Raw genomic sequence first — 27334 nt, forward strand, 5'->3', positions numbered from 1 at the left:
AGATTCCGATTGCATTTACAATGCCATTATTCCAAGCTACTGTACCACTCTACCATGCATGTGATGCATGTCAAGTGCTTTGTTAGGTGTTACTTGCATTAAACACTCAAACATCAGGTTCAGGTTACAACATGTATGTATACTGCAACAGGCTGTTATTTCTATAAATAGACTGCTTTAAATACTGTATGCAATATCACATGATTTATTCAGTTGAAATAGTTATTTTATTTCTTTAGAAAATGCTAGAAACAAAAATGTTTTGCCATACGGCAAATCGACTGTAGAATTTGAATCCTGCTTTAAATTTGATTAGATGTGAAAACTACATGTTACTCCACAATATTATTTATTTCATTTACACCCTTTCTTTAGATTATAAGTTTGTGTTCAATGAGGTGTGTTTACTTTTTTGTGCCTTTATTCAATAGTATATATATATATATATATATATATATATATATATATAATATATATATATATATATATATATATATATATATATATATATATATAAAACAAACAAATTAACTACAACTGGAAAATAAAATAAAATAGTGAAGCAAAAGTTTTTTTTATGGACATATACAGGCACCACCTTAGGCATATAATGCTATCCCTTCAGCCTCTCTCCCCAAATATCTTATAGCTGCCTTTTATTGTTACCATAACCACATAACCCACCACCCCCTCTCCACAGACTATAGCTTAAAACAGTCCAAGAGCTTAAATACATTTTAAATAAAACACAAAATCAAATTAAAGAAATATAAAAATAACACATGCTATTACAGTAGTATAAGTTATATAGAGAATAATACATAGGGTAGTGTGTAATATGATAATTTAATGCCCACACAAGGGCTGGGATGCTACATAAGCCCTGTGGGCGAGCATTCAATTCTCCTATCCCACACTACCCTGTGCATTAAGTTTTATAATCTCTGGTGAGCAATTTTTTTCCTGCCAGATTTCTAAAGTTCTGTGTTGCTTATTGTGGAATTATTTTCAGTTTGACAGCTTGTGCTGGGGTCGCACTCTGTTGCTGGTGTTAATGAGTGCATGTTTCCCGTAATAACCGTTTGGGTGAGCCTATTGAAAATGCTGGAATGTCAGTTATTTAAAGCACACAGTCAGTAAAAGCAGTCCAACTGCAAACTATTCACATATGAGGAATACAGATCCTTCATAGCGCACTTTGCAGAAAGGTAAATGTTGTATTCACCGTTACTTTATTAAATTAAGACTCACTCTTCTGCCACAATGCTACTTTAAAATCTTCTGTAAACATGCATTTTAACTCAAGGAAGTTAGAACACATTGGTGATGTCATGGAAACAAGGCATTTGTGTGAATCATAAGCAGGCACTGGCAAGCACGCTAACTCTTAACTCTCCACCACCCATCTACAGTTACACTGAATGGCGTGAGAACAGCTGAACTACAGGAGAGCCACAACTGTCTAAATATTTACACATGAACTGCACATCTACAACACATCTACATCTATAATATCAACGAATATGATGACACACACAGAGCTGCTTAATGAAACACTTACACAATGTTAACTCATTAAGGTACATTGTTCTGGACATAGTCATTTGTAATGTAACTGCCCTGTGAAACTGCCATGGTCTTCTGATACCAGAATTCTATACCTTTAAGATAGCGAAGGATGTTGTAGTCAAAACTGGTCTGACATTACTACTAAACATGCACAGTATGTTTGCCAAACTATTGATTATACTGTACAGACCACATTTTTAAAATGACGAATAGATGACTAAACTTTAAAATCAGCTTCCCTCTGATCAGCATCTTTCCTTCTTTGATCTAGAAGTCTCATGTCTACAATGTCTCATTCTCTCTTAAAGTCCCTCTCTGTGGAGCCCTAGCTTTTTGTCTGTTGTTTTCCTGACCCTCATCCCCTGTCAGAGTGTAGTCGTAAAAGAATAATTCTATTTGTTTTTACTTTCCAGGTGGCTAACTTATTAAGTTAATGAATATTAATTATAAATTAATAAAGCATGTTTGCTTTGTGTGGTGTAATGCCCAATGTCCTGAAGTCAAAGGTAATTTGATCAAGGAGCTTTGTTTGTGAAGTGGGAACAGAATTAACAGCATAATTTCACCTTGAATTTGTTCTCTACTAAACACTTTTTTTTTTTCTAAAGGGAGAATATACTGTAATACATGTTACCTATTATAAGCAGACAATTACCACTGTACACTGTGGGTTCTAACTGCACCCTGCGGACTGAGGGATGAAATAGGTTTGCAGATGATACTCTGTGAATGTTATTTCTTTTCAGGAACCATTGTTCACCAGCAACCTTTTTCTATTAAGATCTACTGGAAAGTGGAGCAAACTGATTTTTAAAAACATGGCCCAATGACTTACAATAAAATATAAAGAATATAAAAAGTAAAACATAAAAAAACAAACTCAGAAATCCCACATTCCTTACATTTCTAAATACAGTTCCATAAGGTTATGTTTCAATATGTAGGTCACTGCCTAGTTTTACATGAGGACTGGGGATAGGTGCTGTATCTTCTATTGTCTGCCATTCTGGTTTAATCTAGTTCCCACAGAGTTTTAGTTTTCTTTTTGTAATACATTATTTAATTGCCTCCAAGTGTCAAGTATATAAACATTCCATATGGTGCCTTTATCAGTCACTTATATTTACCTTTATCTTTTTATTATAGGTTCTCTATGTACTGCTTCTAAACCAGTTTTGCTTCTGAAAGTCTCTAGGGCAATATTAGCATATCTGACAATGTTACCCAGTCAATACACCTCATGTACCATGAAAAAACGGACAGGTTTTATTGGAAGACATGCAACCCCCAGATATTTCTTCGATCAGAAAATGTGTTTTTTTTTTCCCCGTTCTGCTGACAATTACTCACACCAGTGATTTTCTGAGACAGCTGTTAATGTATAGTGCCTATAGAAAGTCTACACCCCCTTTCAAAATGTTCATCTTTTGTTGCCTTATAGCCTGGAACTAAATGAAAAAAATATATATATATATATAATTATCTACACATCCTACCCCACAACTTCCAAGTGAAAAAAATTTCCTAGAAATTTGCAGAAAATAAGTATCCATTTAGGAATCCTAAATTAGCTCAGGTGTAACCAATCGAATTCAAACTTATACACCAAGTTAAGTGGCCTTCACCTGTGTTAAATTGTAGTGATTCACATGATTTCAGGATAAATTCAGTAGTTCCTGTAGGAATATCCCTATATCCCAGGGAGCACGGTCAAGATGATTATTAAGAAGTGGAAGGTGTATGGCACCTCCAAGACCCTGTCTAGATCAGGCCGCCCCTCTAAACTGGATGACCGAGCAAGAAGGAGACTGATCAGAGAGGCTACCAAGAAGCCAGTGGCAACTTTGCAAGAGCTACAGGCGTTTATGGCCAAGACTGGTCAAAGTGTGCATGTGACAACAATATCCCAAGCACTCCACAAATCTGGCCTATATGGTAGGGTGACAAGAAAAAAGCCATTACTCAAAAAAGCCCACCTTGAATTGGGGGGTGGGGGGTGGGGGGTGGGTGTAGACTTATCTAAATAATGATCTTTCAGTTTTGTATTTTAATATATAATTTTTTTCTGAATAAAAACTTTTTTTCCCCTTAACAGTGTGGAGTATGGTGTGTAAATAAGTGGAAAAAAATCCTCATTTAAATGCATGAAACTGAGGTATTGAAAAAACAATGTGAAAAAAGTTCAAGGGGGTGTAGACTTTCTATAGGCACTGTATGTATATAATGCATGCATAAAAACAGTATCCTCTTTTAGTTTCTTGTTAATTGAATACAATAAATTACAGTATATCCCTGAAGTCAGGGATATGCATCCCAAGTGAGGGATAACAAGCCATAACATTTTGTACAATATCCTATGGCTAGCTTATCCATTTAATCCCTCAGATTCCATGTTCGATGTTTATTTTTGCTGCTTGTTTATCTTTGGAGAGCTTGCAACACAAAATATGAATAAGGATATTGATTTTAGAAATTATACCTCTAACTTTGACTGTCAGACATTCAAACTTTAAACTGAAAAAAAAGTAAATAAAAAATAAACTTCTCACAGCAACTATGGACGTTGACTAATATCATTTGAAAAATAAATCATGAAGTGCTAGCTCAACTTGGTGACTGCCTTTAATCCTTTGCTCAGTCGACCTTAAAGAACAACATTACTTACCTTTGGTGTTTTCACAGATTTCCCATTTCTTGCATCCTTGATATTGACGATATCCAAAAGGTCGGTTTCCTGCAATATATAATATTAAAAATAAAGTTCCTAAAGTTGATCATATTATAGTAGCTACACTAGAGTAATTGTATATGTCAGACTTACAATTCAACTGTGATACATTTTATGTTAGGTCCTGTGACAGGGGGTGTGGGTTATCCACTGATAGATGGGGAAAGACACAGGTTGCTTTTGAATGACAGAGAAATTATCAGAATATCACAAAATCTTGATAAGGATTTCGTTATTATAAAAATGCCACTACTTTAACCATGTTGAAAAATAATTTATAATCATATTCATCATTCAAATACAATTCAGAAATACTGTAACTTTTCTTCATTGTAAAAACACATTTTGACAATAAAGGCATTTAAATCCCCCCAAAACTGCAATTATTTTCAAATACTGCATGCAAAATATGATTGGTGCAAATACTGTCAGGGCAAAGTAACAGTTTTCTGAACAAAGTTACTGAAACATTAATAAAAAAACATTTTAGGACGATAATTAAATTTCCATTATGACCCTGCTATATTTATAGCAGCTTTTAAAAAGTACTAATTGTAAAAGTGCCAATATTCAATGTTAACACTGCAAAAAACTGAAATAAAACACAGTTTATCTTTATCATAGTATAGTTTTGTTATTCCTTATTGCATATGATTAAAAATTATAATATGAACCATTATATATGTACAAATATAATTTTTATGTAGCATGCAGTTAACAAGTAGGACATCATCTTGTAGCAATTCACTTGCTCCATAAAGTGGGTGTAAGTTTCACCCACCTGTCCCTTTTATTAGGGTCAGTAGCCTGGCCAGGTTAAAACTCAATTTCCCATAGTTCCTTGCTATCACCCTCTGTTCAACCTCTCCCCCCATTGACTCATTCAGATATCCACTCCTCCAATCTCAGAGCTCCTTGGAAGCCAGTACCGGTATTAAAGCTGGCTGGCTAGGCTAGGAGAACTCCCTTTTCTCGTGAGGAATCCATTTACAAATAACAGCATATTACTTAATTACAGTGTAACTTTATTTTAGATAAACACTGGTGCATCCATTTACGCTTTTGATAATCTTGTACTTTGTCTAAACCTTTCTTTTTTGTTTACGTTGTTACTTGTTTAAGTTTAGTTGCTGTTCAAGGTCTGTTTAGGGGTTGTTTTTGTTAGCGCTTTCAGTCTCCATTTTGTTCCTGATTCTCCTGATATTTTCCAAACGGCTGTTCACCACTCAACCCGGTACTACTCAGACTCACCCTTTTCTACAATCGCTATTTTTCATCCATCATCATCAGTACAGGACTCTATTTGGGACTTCATTATTTGTTAGTGAGATTATTCCTTTTCTGTTTGCTGGTTTTTTCTACTTTACTTTGATATTTTGGTTCTTGTAATTTTGGTTTTGTTCTTTTGTTACTTTGGATTACATGTGCATTGCTTCACTGGACTTGTTAGGCCTAAATTTCATTTATCATCCATTGCCATCAAGACAGTCTTTGTAATTGTTTTCCCCATATACTTATTCATTCACCTTTGTCTTTTTGGCCTGTCAGTGTGTTGGTTTTGTATTGGCGTGGTGTTTGTGTGTGTGTAGAGGTGGGTTTATTGGAGGCCCACTGGACACCACATTCATTTCGCTTTAGTGTTAGTTTGTTTGGATGTTTGTTTAGTTCACGTTACTTTCTTACTCACCTTCACCTTCCACTAAATGTTCTCTGCAATAAGTTGTTGTCCTTATATTTCATTTATTACATTATAGTTTACAACAATAAACCGTTTGTTCGTGAAATTGACACCTCTGACGTCCTTGCTTTTGCTGTCTGTCACTCTTGCTGACTTAGTTAGTTATATATATTGGGCCAGTAGTATCTCCTTAGGGAGGACAGTACAACTGCTTCTCAGTGGTGCAGAGTGACCGTTGCAGAATTGGTGGCCCGTACGGGGACCCTTTGTGTCTCATTAAATTAATTTTCAAATTGATCGGTTTAAATTGTTGGAAGGTTTGTACCTCTGGCAGATTTGACACTCCTTTATGTGGCGCCACGTATCTTTACAAATGGATGGCCACCATCAAACCTCCAATATGCACAACAAGGTCTTCATCCTGCCCAGGTGACCTCCCAAAGGGTTGTCATGATAATGTAGGAGGAAGGAATCTGTCAGCTGTTCTGGAATAACCAGCTGGTATCAGAATCCTTGTTTAGGGATGGACACCCGGCGATACACCAATCCTTGCTGTTGGATGAAGGTGATGTGATTATTATTGTCAGTCTTTGAACCAATGTTACAGATGATATCAGAGATAGCTGGGTCTTTGGACTGAGCGGTCGCAATCTGATACATGGTTGGACATAGACCCCATGTGACTATCAGAGAACCTGTCACAGAGATAACTACCCGCCTTAGTGATCTGTACATTACCCAAGAAGGGGCGGAGCTTTTTGGAGGCGATGATGATGAAGGTAACCTTACTGACAGTGAGGCAATAGGGCAGTTGACTGAGCACTGTTCCCATCTCACTGAGTGGGTTGAGCAACTGGAAACAGAGCTGTCTGAGTTCCAGGAGAGTAGCATTAACCGTGAACAGGTCCTGCGAGATTACATCCAAGGACGCTTTGCAGATATGGAGAGGCGAAGGCAAGAGGCCATAGATGACATTGATCTGGAAGTGGTAAAGTGTCTTAAACGCCACGATGCGCTGTGGGGAGAAGAGCTGAAGATACTCTTCAAGAAGACCAGCACCCCTCATCTGCCACTTGCTAAACCATACCTCTCCTATGGAAGGCAGTCTGCCCCACAACAATTCTCCTTTGACAGGGGGTTGACTGATTACCTTGACTCCAGAAATGAAGGAAGTCTTCACCAAGCAAAGCTGCCAATTAAGATCAGCTTCCCAGAGTTTGGTGGAGAGGCCAGCAGCGATGTCCTTGACTACCTGGACAAATGTGATGAATTCCTTGCGCTATGACCCATGACACCATATGACATCATGGCAACCATGTCCAGTGTGCTGAAAGGCTCAGCAAAGAACTGGTGGGTAGCAGAACACAAGGCAATCCAGTCTTGGGATCAGTTCAAGACTGTCTTCTGTCAAGCCTTTCTACCGTCCGACTTCCAGACCAAAGTGGAAGACCGACTCCGCTCCAGAGTCCAGCTGCCTGACGAGCGAATCCTTGACTTCGCCTATGACTGTCGTGACCTATGTCTGCATTGGAAGCCAGACTTGGAGGAGGTTGAAGTGGTTCTACAGATTCTCAACAGCTGTAATCCCAAACTGGCAAGCTGTCTGAGGGTAACGGTGAAGACAGTGAAAGAACTGGTGCGCATTGGGACCCAGGTGGAGACAACGCTGCCCAGTGGGAGTACTGGGTCAAGGCAAACATAATCAAAACTGTCCAGGATAAGAAGAGCAATAAAGGAGCTACCAAGACGAGGCCAAGGTCAGCATGTTGAAAAGCCAGGAGAAGAAGCATATAGTTCCTGCTGCAAGCCTAACTCTGCTGATCGTGGAGGTGGGCGTTCGAGAGCTCCAAGGGCCTGCAGTCCTGGATTCTGGGAGCACTTTCACTCTGATGAGAGAAAGTCTCTGGAGGAAGATAGCTCAGCCAGGGGAAGAGCTGGAGTATGCCCAAGACGAGTATTTCACGATGGCGGATGGACAGTCCCACCAGGCCAAAGGTAAAGTTCGTCTCACTTACCTTCTACACGGAGAGGTATGGTTTACAGGCACCTATGTCCTGGAGGATCGTCATCTAACATTCCCTCTTGTCCTAGGCCTGGATTTCCTTGGGAAAAATCATACCCAGATTGACATTGTCAATAGGCATTTTGGTGTTAAACACCAGAAGGATTTCTCCTACCATCCTTTTTTGCCACAGTATGAGTGGGAATCTTCGTGGCACAGGTCTTCACCGAGGGTCTGTCTCTACTTCCATATGGCTGGCCACCCACCTACCACCTCTCGTCCTAAGCCAACCCAACCGCTGAAGGTGACCATGACCATCACTTCATCTGAACCATCTCTTGTTGAGCTACAACTCCAGAAGCTCCAGCGGATACATTGTGAAAAGTGTTGAATTTAAATCAAGGGAAGTAATGTTAAAACTGTACAATGCACTAGTAAGACCTCATCTTGAATATTGTGTTCAGTTCTGGTCACCTCGCTATAAAAAAGATATTGCTGCTCTAGAAAGAGTGCAAAGAAGAGCGACCAGAATTATTCCGGGATTAAAAGGCATGTCATATGCAGACAGGCTAAAAGAATTGAATCTGTTCAGTCTTGAACAAAGAAGACTACGTGGCGACCTAATTCAAGCATTCAAAATTCTAAAAGGTATTGACAGTGTCGACCCAAGGGACTTTTTCAGCCTGAAAAAAGAAACAAGGACCAGGGGTCACAAATGGAGTTTAGACAAAGGGGCATTCAGAACAGAAAATAGGAGGCACTTTTTTACACAGAGAATTGTGAGGGTCTGGAATCAACTCCCCAGTAATGTTGTTGAAGCTGACACCCTGGGATCCTTCAAGAAGCTGCTTGATGAGATTTTGGGATCAATAAGCTACTAACAACCAAACGAGCAATATGGGCCAAATGGCCTTCTCTCGTTTGTAAACTTTCTTATGTTCTTATGGTCATCGGTCTGCAGTGATCATCTAGGAATGACCATAGTCACCTGTCACTCCATCCCCACGGAGGATGAAGTCCCTGTACGGGCCACCAATTCTGTAACGATCACTCTGCACAACTGAGAAGCAGTTGTACTGTCTTCCCTAAGGAGATACTACTGGCCCAATATATATAACTAAGTCAGCAAGAGTGACAGACAGCAAAAGCAGGAACGTCAGAGGTGTCAGTTTCACGAACAAATGGTTTACTATTGTAAACTCTACTGTATTAAATGAAATATAAGGACAACAACTTATTGCAGAGAACATTTAGTGGAAGGTAAAGGCGAGTAAGAAAGTAACGTGAACTAAACAAACATTCAAACAAACTAACACTAAAGCAAAATGAATGTGGTGTCCGGTGCGCCTCCAATAAACCCACAACCACACAAACACCACATCAATACAAAACCAACACACTGACAGGCCAAAAAGACAAAGGTGAATGAATAAGTATATGGGGAAAACAATTACAAAGACAGTCTTGATGGCAATGGATGATAAATGAAATTTAGGCCTAACAAGTTCAGTGAAGCAATGCACATGTAATCCAAAGTAACAAAAGAACAAAACCAAAATTACAAGAACCAAAATATCAAAGTAAAGTAGAAAAAACCAGCAAACAGAAAAGGAATGATCTCACCAACAAATAATGAAGTCCCAAATAGAGTCCTGTACTGATGATGATGGATGAAGATTGATGGAAAAATAGCGATTGTAGAAAAGGGTGAGTCTGTTGAGTAGTACTGGGTTGAGTGGTGAACAGCCGTTTGAAAAATATCAGGAGAATCAGGAACAAAATGGAGACTGAAAACGCTAACAAAAACAACCCCTAAACAGACCTTGAACAGCAACTAAACTTAAACAAGTAACAACGTAAACAAAAAAGAAAGGTTTAGACAAAGTACAAGATTATCAAAAGCGTAAATGGATGCACCAGTGTTTATCTAAAATAAAGTTAAAGTTACACTGTAATTAAGTAATATGCTGTTATTTGTAAATGGATTCCAGCTTTAATACCGGTACTGGCTTCCAAGGAGCTCTGAGATTGGAGGAGTGGATATCTGAATGAGTCAATGAGGGGAGGGGGGGGGGGGATGAACAGAGGGTGATAGCAAGGAACTATGGGACATTGAGTTTTAACCTGGCCAGGCTACTGACCCTAATAAAAGGGACAGGTGGGTGAAACTTACACCCACTTTATGGAGCAAGTGAATTGCTACATATTCCCCCCACCCCCCACACACACTGGAGGTGCAAGGGACGAACGCCATAATAGCATTTTAGATTAACAATATTGACTGTATCCTCTTTAATAGAATCAGGCTCCCTCAACTTGCTGACTTAGTTAGTTATAGATATTGGGCCAGTAGTATCTCGTTAGGGAGGACAGTACAACTGCTTCTCAGTTGTGCAGAGTGATCATTACAATCTTATAGTTCAAAGAGTGCTAAATCGAGCTGCATTAAACATTATATACCACACAAATGACACACCCTTGGGAAATGAAGGAGATAAGTGCTCAAAAAAATTAATAATTATTGCTAAAATCAACATCAGGGTATCCTTAGTTCTGTTAAGACACAAGCCTCTCAAAGAGCAAGACATAGACTTAATTGAAAAAGAAAATCTAAAGCTGATATTGGAAATGTCCTGCAAAAATTATTTCCTGTACAAAACGGATCCAAATTCAACCTGCTATTGAACCACACAGAAAAACAACATAAAAAAATAAAACTATTTAACTATAACTAACATATCATGCTTGAAAAACATATTACAGTACCGGAAAAATTAGTACAACAGTAAAAATAAACATCCACTGCTAAAGGTTGTTTTTTTTTTTGTTTGTTTTTTTATTTAGCTATCAACACTTTTACCCACATATTCTAGCATCATCAAATTTGCAATAGCTAATAACACGGAGTTGACTTATTTGGACTCTTCACCACAGAGTTTAAACAAAACATTAATCGAACTGCTTAATCTAAAGAACCAATAATACTTCATACCACTTTAAATGACTTGAACTAATTTAATATATATATATATATATATATATATATATATATATATATATATATATATATATATATATATATATATATATATATATATATATATAATGTTTTTGTGTTTCTTGTTGCTTCATGTAAAGCTTTTATTTCAGTGTGTTTCGTTTTAATGCAACTGTAATATCTTGCTAATGGGGGGAAACAAACCCTCTGCTCCTTTGCTCCTGGACCATCTATTGCACTGTATATTTATTTTAAAAGGGGGGGGGCGGAGGGAATTTATCAGTCTCTTAAATTTAGTGCCAGTTAATAAAAATTACACTTTTAACTGTATGAAGGGTGGTGAATGTAGTATTATTTCCAGTTTTGGATAAATATTCACTCATAGTAATTATTGTTTACTTATTTTAGTTCAATTGCATATTTCATCTCAGTATTACAGGATAGTACTGTAAAAGGATATGTGCAGTAAAATATAGTAAAATAATAGAATAAACTATGCAAGGAGCCCATAAAGTGTAGCTGGGCTGTAGCTGCTTTTCTATTAATAAGAAATGGATGAGAGCAAGCCTAGCATGAAACAACTCAGAATATATCAAGTCTGATGACTCATATTTCTAGATCTTTGGCACTGCCACAAAAATGTTATGAAGCATGAAAGACAAAAATCTGTGATTGTATCTGGTACTCCCTCCTGAAATAATAAAGTGGCAGGGCACATTTATTCACTCCAGGGTCCCTTTCCCCCACAAGTCCTCATTTCACAGGTTTTTTTAGTGTTACTTCATTCCACTGCTTCCCAAAATCATAAGATTTGTAACTGAAATACAGTATGACTGTAAATCCCAACATAAATTAGCCTTATAGCTACAAGCTACTGTTATATCACTCAGGAAGTGTGTGACAATACAGCTAAGTCTGAATTCTGATCTCCTGCCAAAAAAAAAAAAACAGAGTTTACTGCATTACAGTTGTATAAGCTGGTTGAGGGAGAGAATAGTAATGCTTTTGGTGAGGTATTCTTTCCCCTTAGTTTAGAATTTTGTCTAACAGATCACATTTTGTACACTTTACTCTGGGATAAGCTGAATCTATATGGTTGATAATTTCTGCTTGCTGGAAGCAAAATTTCCAGTGTATCATGGAAACACCATCTGACTTCGCAGCTGTACCCATTTGGAAATATGATTCTGTATTTAAGGTTGTCCTGCATGAAAATGTTAATTATAGTTGGTACATAGCATACCTATATTTCACAAACTAATCTAAAAATGTTCTGTATGCAAGTTGTCAGATCAGTGTATACTTAGAATTGCTCTGCATGTGCCCAGAGACAAGATGCATTTCCAGGATCCTTTTCAAAAACTATCAGCAATTCCACTATCGGTGAAGAATTTCTCAAGAAACATTTTCTAACACAACTGCAACCCACTCACACCACAATTTCTTTAACACTGGTGTAAAACTTTGACCATAGGAGGGATAATACAATATTTGGAATTATTGGCTTCCACAGATCGCAAATACTTTTTTTTTTTTTTCTTTAGGCAGCCAATATTAAAAATGCATTCATATACAGCAAACTGGTAACATTTAGTTGTTTTTTTTTAATGCATTAAGAAAACACTGTGCAGTAAGGGAGAGATTCAACTTAATTTCCAAAACATTAAACGTTTGTTATCACTGCATTTTTATAACAATTGCTCATTGTTTCGAAATTCTTTGGAACATTGAAATTTGCAGCTATATTTCCAATGTCTTGTGGAGTCCATTTAGTCATTCTCTACTTTAATGATTGAAAACCGTGCTTGACAAAGCCAGCAGGGTGCCCTGTAAAACAGCCGGAGTGAATGGCAAACAAAGCAGAGAGGAACTATATTCTATTCAATCACAGGCTGGCATGTATGCAAATTAGTGCCTTGGTGGTGTATTTAAAACACCACATATTTTACGCATGTCTAGTCTCATCAATTGGAACAGAATCTAGTTAACACTGTTGTTTGCCTTTAATCACTTGCCTACTAAACAACAAAACAATCTTTTGAAATATTATAATTATCTTTGAGACAGAGATTTGCATGTGCTACACAGATGACCTGTTAGATATTTTGTTTTAAAAACTTGCCCAATTAGAGTCAGATGAAATGCAATATATTTTCCTTAACCAAAACTTCCAACCAAATTGATGTTCAGTGGATAACTGGATGGAAATACATTCCCAAACAAACAATTCAACTGAAAGTGTACAAGTAAGTGGAAGCTGGAAGTATTATTTTCTTAACCCATTCAGTTTATCTTTACTAAAAATGTGTTATGACCTCCTTAAATGTATTAGTTAATAGTTCTTTGTTTATATTGGAACAAGCTCATTGCACAAGTCAAATAACAATTAAATGACTAGAGTGTCAATACTCATGCGCACCACTGTTTAAATGTGCATGTGAGTTGATACGGCAAGAGTTTCTTTGAGCCCTGAGTATCAGTTACTAATTACAGTTGGTCTATTTCCATATTAAGTCCCAGGGCTTCTTTGGTTGTTCTTCCAGATTACTGCAGGTCAATACACCTCTTATTACATCACTGTAAGATTCTATTCTGCTGATTGGTTGGGTTTGTTTTAACTTCATTTTCTCAGCCTAGTAGCCTTCATTATGCAAATAATTTATATTCTTCTGGGCTTTCACACATGATGAGTGCAACTCAAACCTATCGGAGACTCTAGTTATTTGTATTATTATTATTGCTATTGTTATAAATGTATTTTGTATTATTATTGTGTGGCAGTGGGGCAGGGTGAAAGACCTGCCAGTGCACAGGTGTGTATATGTGGGGAGTACTGGGTGGCAGGGAGGGAGTTAAAATCCTCCCTGCAAACACACGTGGGAATGTGGCTGGAGACATCAATTGAATCAATGTTTGATTTCCATTACATGAGTAAATGTTAAAACTTCATGCTGATTTGAACTCGCCTGTCACCAAGATAAGCACCAACTAAGACATAGCTTTACAGTAAACTAATGTGATCCATCTGCATCTCCATCCATCTGCATTGCTTTCCATCTGATGATGTTGATATCCTTCTGCCTGGTGTTGGTGGCTGAAGTGTAATGCTGGCTCCAGGGATCAGTTTATTTTGCCTCCCCAGCACATCAGTACACACAAAATCTGCGATGCTGGCTCCAGGGATCAACCACAATGTGGTCTCCCAGGCGCATCAGCATGACAACCATATGGACTGAGCCAAGTAGGGTACATCTCCGTGGTCTTCAAGTGGGCACCTTCCATCCTCGGTGTTTCGTCAACTAGCCCACGACACCTCAAGTGGGCTCGACAGTGATTCTGGCGTCCCATCATCACCCCCCTCCGCCTCCACTCAACTCAGCCCAGCTTACTTACCCATACATCAGCGTTGCTTTCTTTCTACTGTGCTTGAGATCCCCAGCCAGAATCTTTCCAGCTCAACCACAGCTAGTTGCTGCTCCTTTTTGCTGTTTCAAATAAGTTTTTCACTGTGCGACGCAACTCTTGGCCACTGAACACGACATCTTTCAGAAAGCGGGGTGCAGTGTGTGCCACAAATCCTCAACAACCCATCTTCACAGGGTAAACCCGGACTCTCCATCCTCGTTGTTCTGCTTCAGCAGCTAGTTGAGCATACCGAAGTCTCTTCATCTCATACAACTCAGGTTCTGTGGTGATGGGAGAACATCATATGTTGATCTGATAAGGAAACTGATCCTGCTCTGTTCCATTGTCCATAGGTCTTGCCAGCCAATCTTGCGTTGTTCCACACTCTCCCATCTCATCCATTCTCCCTGCTTGGCCTGGGAAATGGCCTTTACACACCTGATCCTCTCCTCCTGCTTTTGTACCTCGTTGACTGCCAGCTTCCTCCGTTGAGCTGGGGTTGCCTTGTGCGATATAGGAGGAGCAGAACTGAGACCAAGCCCCCCACTTCCATGCTGAACTTGCCCCATAATATCACTTTGTGTGCTGAGGATGTACATCAGAGATATTATTGGGGTTTAGGGGTGTTTTTGTAAAGCTGTGCATTGTATGTGTGAAACTGTCAGTTTGGTCTAAAACCACGGGTTTTAAAATATATATTCTGTTTTGTTTAAACTGTTTGTATGGCCCTTGAGCCTGTTTTGTTTTGTTTATTATTCATAATTAAATAACAAGTGCATTTGCGTCTCAACCCTGCAGTACTGAGAGACTGTATTTCCTGGTCTGGCATCACCCACCAGCCATCCATGACAGGGGATCATTTTCCTTTTTTTCCTTTGGACAGTTTTTTTTTATTTATTCTTTTTTTATTTTCTGTGTTTCTGTTTACTTGGTTCATTTAACTTAATGTAATGTCCTTTCAATGTATCATGTTTTCCATACATGCAATTCTGCCCTTTCAGCTGTCTGTATCTTTACCCAAAACATGAGCACAATTTGCATGAACCAAAAACAGCACCTATGTCAAAAGGAATATAAGTCTTGTCCAATATACACCCACCCCTCGTTATATCATCCCTCGCTATACTGCAGATTCGGATATATCGTGGTCCTGGAGGTGGCTCCCCATTTTCACAGTCTAACTGTGCATGCCTTAGCTGCACTATACATAAACAAATATGCAAAACAATTAAAAACAAAACGTTAATATCGTACTGTTATCATATACACACGCATTGCACAATAACACAAAGCAAATTAAATATCTATTTACTAAAGCATTTTTTAAAGTAATGCGCTAGCAAAAGTCACAGGGCATTGACATCAGCTCCCTAGCAACAAGCCTCCTATGTTGGGAATGGATTCTTTCAATGCAGCGGTTTGGGCATTTAAGAAAGGAGAGGAAAATTCCTGAAATTAATTGGAGACTTAAGTTGATGAGAAGCAATTACCCTCCACAGTATGAATTAAAATGGTGTGCTGCTTTTTACATGAAAAATGAGAAAAAGCGGATTGCGTAAAGGATTTACATTGTACCCTGGCCCCTGATAAAACGAGAGGCAGTATTTATTATTAGCCTATTTGTTTTTCTATGGGTCTCTCACTATATTGTTGGCCCTCGATATATAGCAGATTTGTATTGGACCCCGAAACACGTGATATATTGAGTGGGTGGTGTACTTGCAACACATTATGATTATGTACTGTACATAGTCACCACTGCAGATTATGTAGACTTTCAAACAATACAAATCTATAAAAAAAATAAAAATAAAAAAATTGTCAGAAGACAAATCTAAGATGACGGTGTCACTTTTTCATGATACTGATGCCATAGAAGAGGTTTTAAAACAAATTAAATATAAGCCCATGTGGCTTATATGCCTATAAATAGTGTAGTGTTTTGTGGTGTTTTGGTGGTGGTTGGCAGGGATGGGGTTAATTCCAAAAACATGTGAGAATGTGGCTGCTCCTTAATTGAATGATTAAGTGCTAATTGGGAGCTGCCACATCACATACAAGGAGAGCCCAGGGCTCCACTTGGGGAGAGGAGTTTGAGGAGTGTACACTGTGGTTTGTTACTGTGGTGCTGCACATTTTGTTTTCGTAAAGTTCAGTGAAGGCGAATGCCCAGCCTACATTTTTGTGTTTGTTTAAACCCTTATTTTGGCCCATGTGCCTGTTTATTTGTTACTTTGTTCCTGTGTTTTGTTTAAAGTTTTTGTTTATTAAAGTGTGCATCTCTGTCTCGCCGCTACCCTGTCACAGCGCACATCATACTGAGATATATTCATTGGTTGGTATTTCCTGACATCATGTACAGTAATGCGTCCTAATCTTCACATTTGGATGGTATTTAAATCTATATTGTATGACTCCTGAAAGCTGAATGGAACATTAAATGGGAGTGAAAAGCATGCATTTTTTTCTTTTGTTTGTATAGTAAAATAACTAAAAAAAAAAAATAGTGGTTTAAACAAACTGAATCATAAAATACAGATTGTATCAGTAATGGAACAATTACATTGCCTCATATCGTCCTGTTCAATGACCATAGTTGCTAGAGGGAGCACTGATGGATAATCAAACACAGGCCGTGCTGAAGGTCACAACACAAGGGTATACTGTTGAGAATATGGTGAAATATACAAAACTAAGTTAAGTACAGTAATTACATTTTGTCTAGTGCCTTCATCAAGGATGAGAATAATGTGTTGTACATATTTGATTAGATTCCGTGAAAAAATATATCACTGTGATACATACAACACAGGATACAGATAAGACAGAGCAATGGGTTTGTTATAAACACTACTAGATGATATATCGGTATTGCATGTGACATGTCCTAAATCTGGTAATTGATATGAAAACAAACCTCATCTACTTTATAGAAGTCTTTTACATTGTAAAAAAATGTATAAGACTTCTATAATGGAAGCTGAGGTTTACTTTCATATCAATGATCAGATTTAGGACACGTCACATGCAATACCGATAGTGAGATTGTGGACAGTATTTCAGGGGGAAGGGTTCAAGACTGAATGCACTGTTTCAAATGCCAGCAAAACACCACAGCATTCATTTGTATCAGCAACCACGTGATCAACTCCTAAACAGATAAAAGCTCTGTTCAGTGAAGGGGTTTGCAGGGGACTTTGAATCACGTGCAAGAAGGTTTTTTTTTCTCTATCTCCACTGAAGCCTATGTTCATTTTAGCAGATGCCATGCAAAACCTGAACTAAAAGTTCATGTTCTGATCTGATGAGTAAATACTGTAGTACAGAGTAGTTTTTTTTTTTTTTTTCAGTACGGTTCTGTTTTTAATAAATTGGGCTATTTCAACTCACACATTTGGCCAACCACAAAATGCTTATGAAGTTTTAAAGAGTAAGTAGCAGGGTTCCTGAAAATATAGCCTTTCACGACCCCACGTGTTGCTACAATTGTTTAAATAGTATAACTAATTTTTCTTTTCATTGTTAACATTGTGGCAACTTTTTACACTTATAAAACTTAGTCTGTTTCAAAGCTCTTTTCAAAATGTCAGATCTAGTGCACTGAGTGTAAGGATTATTGCCCACATTGTCAAACAGGTAACATAGCAATAACGATCCATGATGTGGTACAGAACAGAAAAAATACAGCACTTGTTCTGTGTATTTTGTTTGTTTTTTTTAGTCTCTCTTCCAGCAGTGATCTAGAAGACAAATCTCAAACCCCAGTGCACTAGAGCGGACATTTTGAAAAGAGCTTTGAAACAGACTTTAAAGTGTAAAAAGTTGTCAGGATGTTAACAATAAAAAAATTACAGGTACAATATTTAAACAGTTCAGGCTTGACGATTGCATGTTTGATTAATGTGCGGACTCTCCTTTCAGAAATACAACTATGTTTCCAATGTAAACCATCTCCTTTAAACAACATGTCCAAAAAGCAAATTCATGACAAAGTGCACTATAAGATGCTGCTTGTCACAAGGTATTTCCAAACAAATCCTGGAAAACAAACTACTATTTTCTGGGCTATTGTCCAAATTATTGTCCAAATACAGTTCTGCTTTTGAGGAAACCCCACCTTTTAAATGTTTATGGTTCCACAACAGACATTGTACTGGAAAATCATTGTCACAGAAAATGTACTTTAGAAATATACTTTCTTTATTGCACTTTGGGGTGTTCAAAACAAGGAAGGTGAAAATAAAAACAATGTACATGTAAAAATACTCATGAAAGAAATTGCTTTGATAATGTGTGTCTGGTGCTACTGGTTTTACTCTTTTTCATGTCAAAGTATAAAAGCAAGCACCACATTGTATGTATTCTATATTGCAGTGATGTACTGCCTTATGAAAGTAGAAACATTTTCACCATTTACTACATTGTGTTATTCAAATCTCACAGACTTCTCTATACTAACTAACCAACTATTATTGTAGATTTAAGAACACTGTTTGTACTGTAAATATTGGAACCTCATTAATGTCAACCATGTTTTGCTGAATATCAAATAATAATACATGCATTGACTCTTTCAGTCCTACAGCAACTAAGTTTACCAAAAGATACCCAATGACAACTCATTAAAAAAATGGGCACAGATACATTTTACTATATTATTAAACAAGTTGACTGGTCTGCTGTTTTATTCTGGTTAGTATTCAACTTTTATATGTTTATAAATGCCAACGTATGCTAGAACAGCAATCAGCATGATAATATTATTGTGATTTTATTGTAAGCTTGATTTAGTTAACAAAATCAGTTGTTTGTCTGGAACTACCTGCAACAATCGCGATGACATTGCCAAATACATTGTTTAAAATATCTATACAGTACTTCCCTTTCATGATATCTTTGTCCGACCATCTCCACAAAACAGTGCCCATCTATAGTGTTGATGTCCTGAAATACTGTCAGTGTGGTTCAAACTTCAGAAGACATGCACCTCGGCAGTTTTCACAGCTGTTCAGTTGGAAAAGGGTTTCCAAAACACACCGAAATCACTTTTTTTTTTTTCTAAGCTTTCGCAACTGTTTAGAGGCTTTGGAATTTACTTGAGTCTTAGCAGACAATAGTCTTTACATGAAGTGTGAGTAAACATTTAGTGAAAAGGTAAATATATGGAAAGTCAAGTGGTGCTAATTCAAAAGTCAAAAATAGATTCAAATGTGTCTTTACGTTATATTTTGGACAGAGTTGCTCAGTCGGTTTGATATGCATGTTGTCGTTTCAAGCAAGTTTTAACTTTCTCAAATCCTGTTTGGATAATAACCACTCTATATGTATTTCTTTGTCGAGTTTAATCAGCCATAACACCTTTACTAGGACTACAATCCCACAAGTCATTGCAGAGATGATGCATTTCTAAGGAAACTAAGAAAGTAAAAAAAAAAAAGATTTAATATCTAAAGGAAAAAACTAAAAGACAAAAAATCACTTATAAAATATAAAGATTTATAAAATATAAAGAGTTTGAGTTAGTTTGATCACGGTAGGTTCTATATTAAATAACACAGACAGATTGCCATTGATGGATATCCAATAGTTGTGTAAACAAGGGAAACCTAAGGACCACATTGGTTTGTGTTGAGTAATTAACATTTAATTAATTTAATTAATACCTAACAACTTCACTTTTTTTCAAGTTTAGTAAAAAATAGTTTCTGCATACCGGTAGACCACTGGGAACCTGACTGAGTGGATGATTAATGAGGTTTGTAATTTACAATGTTGGGGTTAAGAATATAAAATGAAAGCAATAAGGATATCTTTATCACGTGAAATGATATCAGTTTCAATAAAATGTCAGGAAATGTATATACGATAGGATGAGGAGGAAAATAAACACATTACAGAAAGAGAAGTGCATATAAAGGCCAGCTGAAATCTCTCTCTCTCTCTCTCTCTGGCCCTTTTAGTCTCTGGGGTGATTCCAGATATATGTTTTAATAATATATTCCAAATGCTTCCCTTACTAACAAACATATGACACTTAAGCTTCAAGGAGTTTGAATTCTAGTACAAAAGCTTTTCTTCTGAAAGCAGTATATTACCTTTTTTAAACCTATTATTTAATCTACTGAGATTATATTACTCAAAGCTTTTAGCTATTAAAATAAATGCTTTTTTTTGGTATCATTTATATAAAGTTATGCAAGATGACTGCTGTTTCTGTAGAAATGTGTTTGGGGTCTGTTTAGTATTGAAGTGTGACATGTTAGCTAGCTGACAGGCTTTAAGTATGTGGAGATATAAGACATGGTGGCATTTGCTAGCATAACGGCAATGTTGCGTGAGGCAATGCTGTTGCAGATTCCCTTTCAGTGAGATGAGATGAGGTTAAATGCTCTAAAACCATGAATGCAGTGGCCCGGCTCTTCTGCAGAGTGGTCAAGACATGCAGTTGTGGTGTACAGGGCCACCAGTTCAAACCCAGTGGTTGCTAGGTAGCATTTGATTCTTGCTTGTCACTTTCAAGATGGAATTCACTCAATATGTTTGCAGCCTATCTCATTGCTTCTTTGAGTTTGCACATCAAAAGAAAAGTACAAACAACATTAACCAAAATAATAAGATGGGCTATATTGTAAAGTCGGGCCAAAGCACATTTTCTGAGACGAATAAACAAGTGTAAAAGTAAAGTACTAACAAGAAACCAATGAGTTGCAGTAGGCAGGAAGAAAAACTAATTTTTATTGAAATCCTCTATGAAAAATACTCTCCTTTACAGTTGATTGTGTTTTGCAGTGTTTCTTCCACTGAAAGTAATGATGTATTTCAAAGGTCATAAGGTCACAGTCTGAGCTCAAGCTTGATTCATTTACTGTGAATAATCATCTGCTTAGGTGGGTGTATGGCTCAGTCTTCAGGCCTTCACCTCCCTCTCCATGCAATATCATCCAATCATCATCTACTTGCACACTGAGTTCTAACAGGCTGATGGGATGCCATATTTTATAAATATGAAACAGTCAACAATTTGGCATAACTGATACAGGTCACATTGCTTCTTTTGACATTTAGATCAAGGGGTGATTATGATATGTGAAAACTAAAGCCAGTCTTAGTTGCTGTAAGAAAAGGTACAGCTTAACACTAGCACCCCCATAGCCGCTTTTTGAACGGCTTTTGCAATTCAAATTTAATTACACCGTGTAACAAATTTTATTTATTTTTTTGTTCCTGGGTAGTAAGTGTTATTTCCTAATTGCTTATGCCTCAAAAGTATAGACAATGGCTATTATTCCCCACAAACTTTGCTTTTATGACGAGGACAGTGATATTTCAAAATATCACTATTTCCAATGGGAAAACAGGCAAATGTTTATTTACAGTATAATCGTAAATCTCGAAAAACTACTCACTTCTAAATCTTTTGTATTCATTTTTGTATTACTTTAGTAGAAATACATGTTAATTTGGATTCATATGTTGTTTTTTTCTGACTTTATATGAACAAAAAGACACACATTTGCCTGTTTTCCCATTGGAAATAGTGATATTTTGAAATATCACTGTCCTGGTCACAAAAGCAAAGTTTGTGGGGAATAATAGCCATTTTCTATACTTTTGAGGCATAAGCAATTAGGAAATAACGCTTACTACCCAGGAACAAAAATTGAGTTACACAGTGTTATAATTGCATATGTGAATATCTTGTTCATGCCCATTCTTAAGTGTTACTAAATATTTGAATTAAATACCCATACAGTGTTTCAGCTGCAAATCGTAAAAATGAAAGTTTTATGAATGTTCATTTACATGTGCATACAGCTTTCTACACCTGTTTACACAGAAGTTTATTGCGTAAAGCTTATTTTACTACAGTTTTTCATGTTTATGTATTTGTGCTCGTTTTGGAAAAAAGTTTAATTTTCAATGTAAATACGGTGTTGCTGCTCTGAAATTGTTATGTATGATGTTCATAAATAAAAATATTAAGTTGTATCCAATTGTTTGTTTTTTAATTTCATATCGAAGCCGTTTTAAAACGGAGCCTCACATTTTGCAGGTGTGGCGGTTGTATATAGTCCGAAATCTCAGCGGTTCTAGTGTTAAAGGATGCTGTCAAACGGTTCTGGTTTCAAAAAGGCCCTTTTTAATCTAAACTGATAAACAGAATACTGTACCCCATTGTGACGGAGAGCGAATGAATCCGAATCAACAATCTCCCTCTCGACCGGTGAAGGCACTGTACAACAGGAGCTGCGGGCTTCCTACTGAATGGTTGGGCAGTTCATCCCAGGGACAGTCGGGAGCCGGCCATTCAGGAAGAGGGTGGCATTACGATACCTGAAGTCATCGCCCTAGTACGGTGAGCGAAGTTTCAGTCATGAATTGGAGGAGACGTGATTGAACTAGCTATCGGAGGGGGCGGGGCTTAGGGTACTTTAGGGGGACGTGACGCCGTAATCGGCTCCTTTGTTGTGGTTAATGGGAGGAGACAATGACAGAACCTTGAATGAAGTGTGGGTTCATTGAGAAGTGTTGTGTTTGTTTTGCCAGACGGCTGATACGAAGCTGGAGCTGCAGCGAGAAGCCCGGACCTGAACGCGCACGAGCACCAGCACTCAGAGCACCGCACCTGCACCAGAGCACCCAGTTTGGAGACGTGTTTTTGTGTTTATTATTTCGGGACTGCAACCCCTTTGTTTTGTAGTTGGTAATACCCATTGCTGGGTGGAACCAGCTTTATTATTTGAGTCCAGTTTTCGCTGGCAATACCCATTGCTGGGTAGAGACAGCTTTATTATTTGAAACCCGGTTTAAAGGGCATTAAAAGAAACCTGACCGGTAAACTTTGTGTTTGTCCTTTGTTGGAGCACCTCAAATCACCTATACACCGGAGCACTACAGACCACTTTGCCACACCCATTCATGTCAAAACACTTGAAAACATCTGTCTCTCATCCCCATACAGATGGCAGTAGAAAGCTTTAATAAAAGCCTTTAAACAAAGATGGTAAGAATTTTGATTATTTGTTACCCTATTTAATGTTTGCCATTAAGAAGTTGCTCAAACATCTACAGGGTTTTCCTCGTTTGAATTGTTGTATGGAAGACACCCCTAGAGGCTTACTAGACATAGCAAAAGAAACTTGGGAACAAGAGCCCACTCTGTACCATAGTGTCACCCAGATGCAGGACTGTATTGCGTCTGTCATGCCTATACTAAGAACATATGAGGCAGGATTAAGAGACACAAAAGGGAAGAGGCTGGACATGAACCAGCAACACAGCAAGCAAGTGTCCACAATGCAATAGAGCCGGGACACTGCAATCCATAACGGAAGTGTATCACACAACACTATCTGTTACACTCTTCTCCGCATTAACCTCAGCAATTGGCTGCAGCTAATCAACGAAATCTGGTCAATGCACCCACGAAATAAAAAAATGTTGTCATTGACACAATCAGATGATTATATATGTATATATATTTAGTATACAGTGGTATTAGCGCTATGCTTTAGTGCGAGAGGTCCCAGGTTCGCACCTGCCCTCCGCCTGTGTGTGGATTGCCTCACCCTGTGTGAAATGCCGCCTGCCTTATTGTAAGGTGACATTGGTTTTATGTTGGGAAATATTTTTAAGAAAAATAAAAAACTGAAATATCTTGCTTGCATAAGTATTCAACCCCACACATTAATATTTGGTAGAGCCACCTTTCACTGCAATAACAGCTTTAAGTCTTTTGGGGTAAGTATGTACCAGTTTGCACACAGTGTCGGAGTGATTTTGGCCCATTCTTCTTGGCAGATTTGTTCCAGGTTGTTCAGGTTGGTTGGACGACGCTTGTGGACCGCAATTTTCAAACAGTGCCACAGATTCTCAATGGGATTGAGATCAGGACTTTGACTGGGACACTGTAGGACATTCAACTTTTTGTTCTTGAGCCACTCCAATGTTGCTTTGGCCTTGTGCTTGGGATCATTGTCCTGCTGAAAGTCCTGGGAATTTCCTCCCAAGCTTCAGTATTTTAGCGGATTGAAGGAGATTCTCTTGCAGTATTTTCCTGTATTTTGCTCCATCCATTCTTCCTTCAATTGTAACAAGATGCCGAGTCCCTGCTGATCAGAAGCATCCCCACAGCATTATGCTGCCACCACCATACTTAACAGTCGGGATGGTGTATCTTGAGGCATGGGCAGTTTTAGGTTTGCGCCACACATAGCGCTTTGAGTTTTGGCCAAAAAGCTCTATCTTGGTCTCATCTGACCACAAAACCTTTTCCCACATTGCAGCTGGGTCATTCTCATGCTTTCTGGCAAACTCCAGACGTGCTTTCAGATGGTACTTTTTGAGTAACGGCTTCTTTCTTGCCACCCTCCCATACAGGCCAGTGTTATGCAGAGCTCTTGGTATGGTTGACTGGTGCACCATTACTCCACTCCCAGCCACTGACCTCTGTAGCTCCTTGTCACAAAGACGGCCGGAGTGGGTGGCGTCAGACCAGAAGCAGGAAAATAAACAAAGAGAGAGGTAGAGTTTGGTGGCGCTGAGCGAATGTTTTTGCTCAGAATTTAATAAATTAACAGAAAAGACAGAAAATAAACGTTGGTAACAATACAAAAACAGGACACGGCACATTCGCCAAAATAAACAGACAAACAAAACAGACTAAACAACACACAGTGAGCACATATTTTACGATTATTATTATTCTTATTATTCTCTTTACCTCCATCTCCAATCCCATTCTATACTCACCGAACACACAACCGCGAGTAGGTGAAAACATGCTGCTTTTATGCAGCTGTACCAAGACTCGATTGCTAATCAATCATTCAATTGGAGTCTCGGTACAACTGCACGTGAATTAATAAAGTGCAATTCCCTGTGCTCACATATTATTACTTTTTACTTGCACGCGAAGTGCTGTGCAATCTTCATGCCTAAATACAAATATACATTTTAAACACTTGTGTTACACAGACCCGTTTATATCCCATGTACCAATGACTATACACCAACATTTAACACACCACATGCAACATATAACAGATAATATACACAGGGGAGGGAACTTTGTCACATATACCCCCCCGTGCAAAGCACACATGGCCTCAATGGCCACCTCCCCCCTTAAAAGCCCAAAAGTCCAGCACAAAGTCCTAGGCCAGGACCGGAGGCTTCAAGGGGCCCACAGGTCGTAAGGCTGTCAGCAGCAACGCTGACAGCGGGGTGGCATACTCTTGCCAGGGTAGTCCTGGCAGCGGAAAGTCTGCTTGGGGAGTGGTCTCCTGACCTCCCCCCTTCTTCGGAGCCGGCAACTCCCCTTGGTGGGGCTCTGACCACAGTACTTTCGGCAGCGAAGAAACTGCAGTGGGAGCAAGTCTCCTGACCTCCCCCACGATCTCCAGCAGCGAAGAAGCTGCAGTGGGAGCAGGTCTCCTGACCTCCCGCACAATCTCCGGCAGCAAAACTGCTGCTGGAGTTGGTGGTCTCCAGACCTCCTCCCCCTTCTTCGTGGTCGACAGCTCCCCTTGGTGGGGTTCTGGCCACAGTACTTCCTGCTGCGATGCAGCGCAACAGGCAACCCCAGGCGATGCGGAGCGACAGGCCACCCCAGACGATGCCTGGCAGGCATACTTGGGCGAAGCGAGGCAGGCATCCTTGGGTAAAGCGAGGCAGGGAGTCAGGACAAGCTAGGGTGCGGGTGTTGGCCTTCTTTTCGGCCACTGTGGCCGGGCTGTGGCAAGGATTGCTGAGGACTGCCAGCATCCAGTCCTGGTCCTTCTGATGAAGGGAGAGGCAGCTCCTGCTCCTCTCCCCCTGATGATGATGGAGGTAGAGGCAGCTCCAGCTCCTCTCCTTGTGATGGTGGGTGAAGTGATACCAGCAGACATTCACCCTCTGCTGGTGGGGGAAGTGATACCAGCAGGCATTCACCCTCTGCTGATGGACGGGGACCCAGCAGGCATTCACCCTCTGCTGGTGGAGAAGGCAGAGGCAGCACCTGCTGCTCTGCTCCTGCCGGTGGAGGTGGCGGAGGCGGAGGCAGCTCCTGCTGCTCTGCTCCTGCCAGTGGAGGTGAGAGCGGCGTGTAGTCTCCTGGTGGTGGAGGTGGGAGCGACGTGTAGTCTACCCTTGTTTCAATGGACTGGTGCGGCTCTCCCTCTCTTGCAGGGGACTGGTGCGGCTATCCCTTTGGCTCTGGAGGCAAAACCAGCAGGCATTCTTCCTCTGCTGGTGGAGACTTGGGTGGTGGACGTTCTGCCTTCCTCTTCCTCTTTCCCCTTCTCTGCCTCTTCACCCTCTCCTGGGCCAGTTCCTCCTCTCCATACTGCGTACGGCATATGGCTAGTGTGCCCATAAGCCCCACAGCCAGGGCATAACTCTGCCGCGAGGTTCTTTAAAAAAACCTCCCAGCTGATGGTGGGGGAAGACTGAGGTGACCCCTGCTCCTCCCTCTCCTGATGGACAGGGCAGCGGGCCATGTAGTGCTCACCTCTGCAGTTGGGGCATAGTTGGGGTAGCTGTCCGAGGGAGTACCAGGGGCAGTTGGTCCTAGAATGCCCAGGCTCAGCGCAGCAGTAACACCTGGGCTGCTGTTCCTCCAGCTGCCATTGTGGCTGCTGCCTTCTGCCATTCTTTCCCATTTTTTTTTATTATTATTATTATTTTATTTTTTTAATGATTTTATTTTAAACAACAAATTGCGGTTCCTGCTCTGGTCTGACGCTTGGAGGCACTGTTATCGCGGTTCTGACACAACATGTCACAAAGACGGCCGGAGTGGGTGGCATCAGACCAGAAGCAGGAAAATAAACAAAGAGAGAGGTGGAGTTTGGTGAAGCTGAGTGAATGCTTTCGCTCAGCATTTAATAAATTAATTGAAAAGACAGAAAATAAACGTTGGTAACAATACAAAAATAAGACACGGCACATTCGCCAAAACAAATAGACAAA

At 39.2% G+C, this 27334-nt stretch overlaps 1 protein-coding gene across 3 annotated transcripts in view; it reads right to left on the reverse strand.

Annotated features, from left to right (window-relative positions):
* LOC121315930 (1-phosphatidylinositol 4,5-bisphosphate phosphodiesterase beta-1-like) overlaps positions 1-27334 on the reverse strand; it is a 295784-nt gene that overhangs the window by 229503 nt on the left and 38947 nt on the right. For all 3 annotated transcript variants that reach the window (XM_041250543.1, XM_041250544.1, XM_041250545.1), the window contains exon 3: positions 4235-4303. In XM_041250543.1, the coding sequence (XP_041106477.1) occupies positions 4235-4303 (69 nt within the window). The remainder of the gene's footprint in view (positions 1-4234; positions 4304-27334) is intronic.

This window comes from Polyodon spathula, chromosome 5 (assembly GCF_017654505.1).
Source record: "Polyodon spathula isolate WHYD16114869_AA chromosome 5, ASM1765450v1, whole genome shotgun sequence".
Classification (NCBI taxonomy): Eukaryota; Metazoa; Chordata; class Actinopteri; order Acipenseriformes; family Polyodontidae; genus Polyodon; species Polyodon spathula.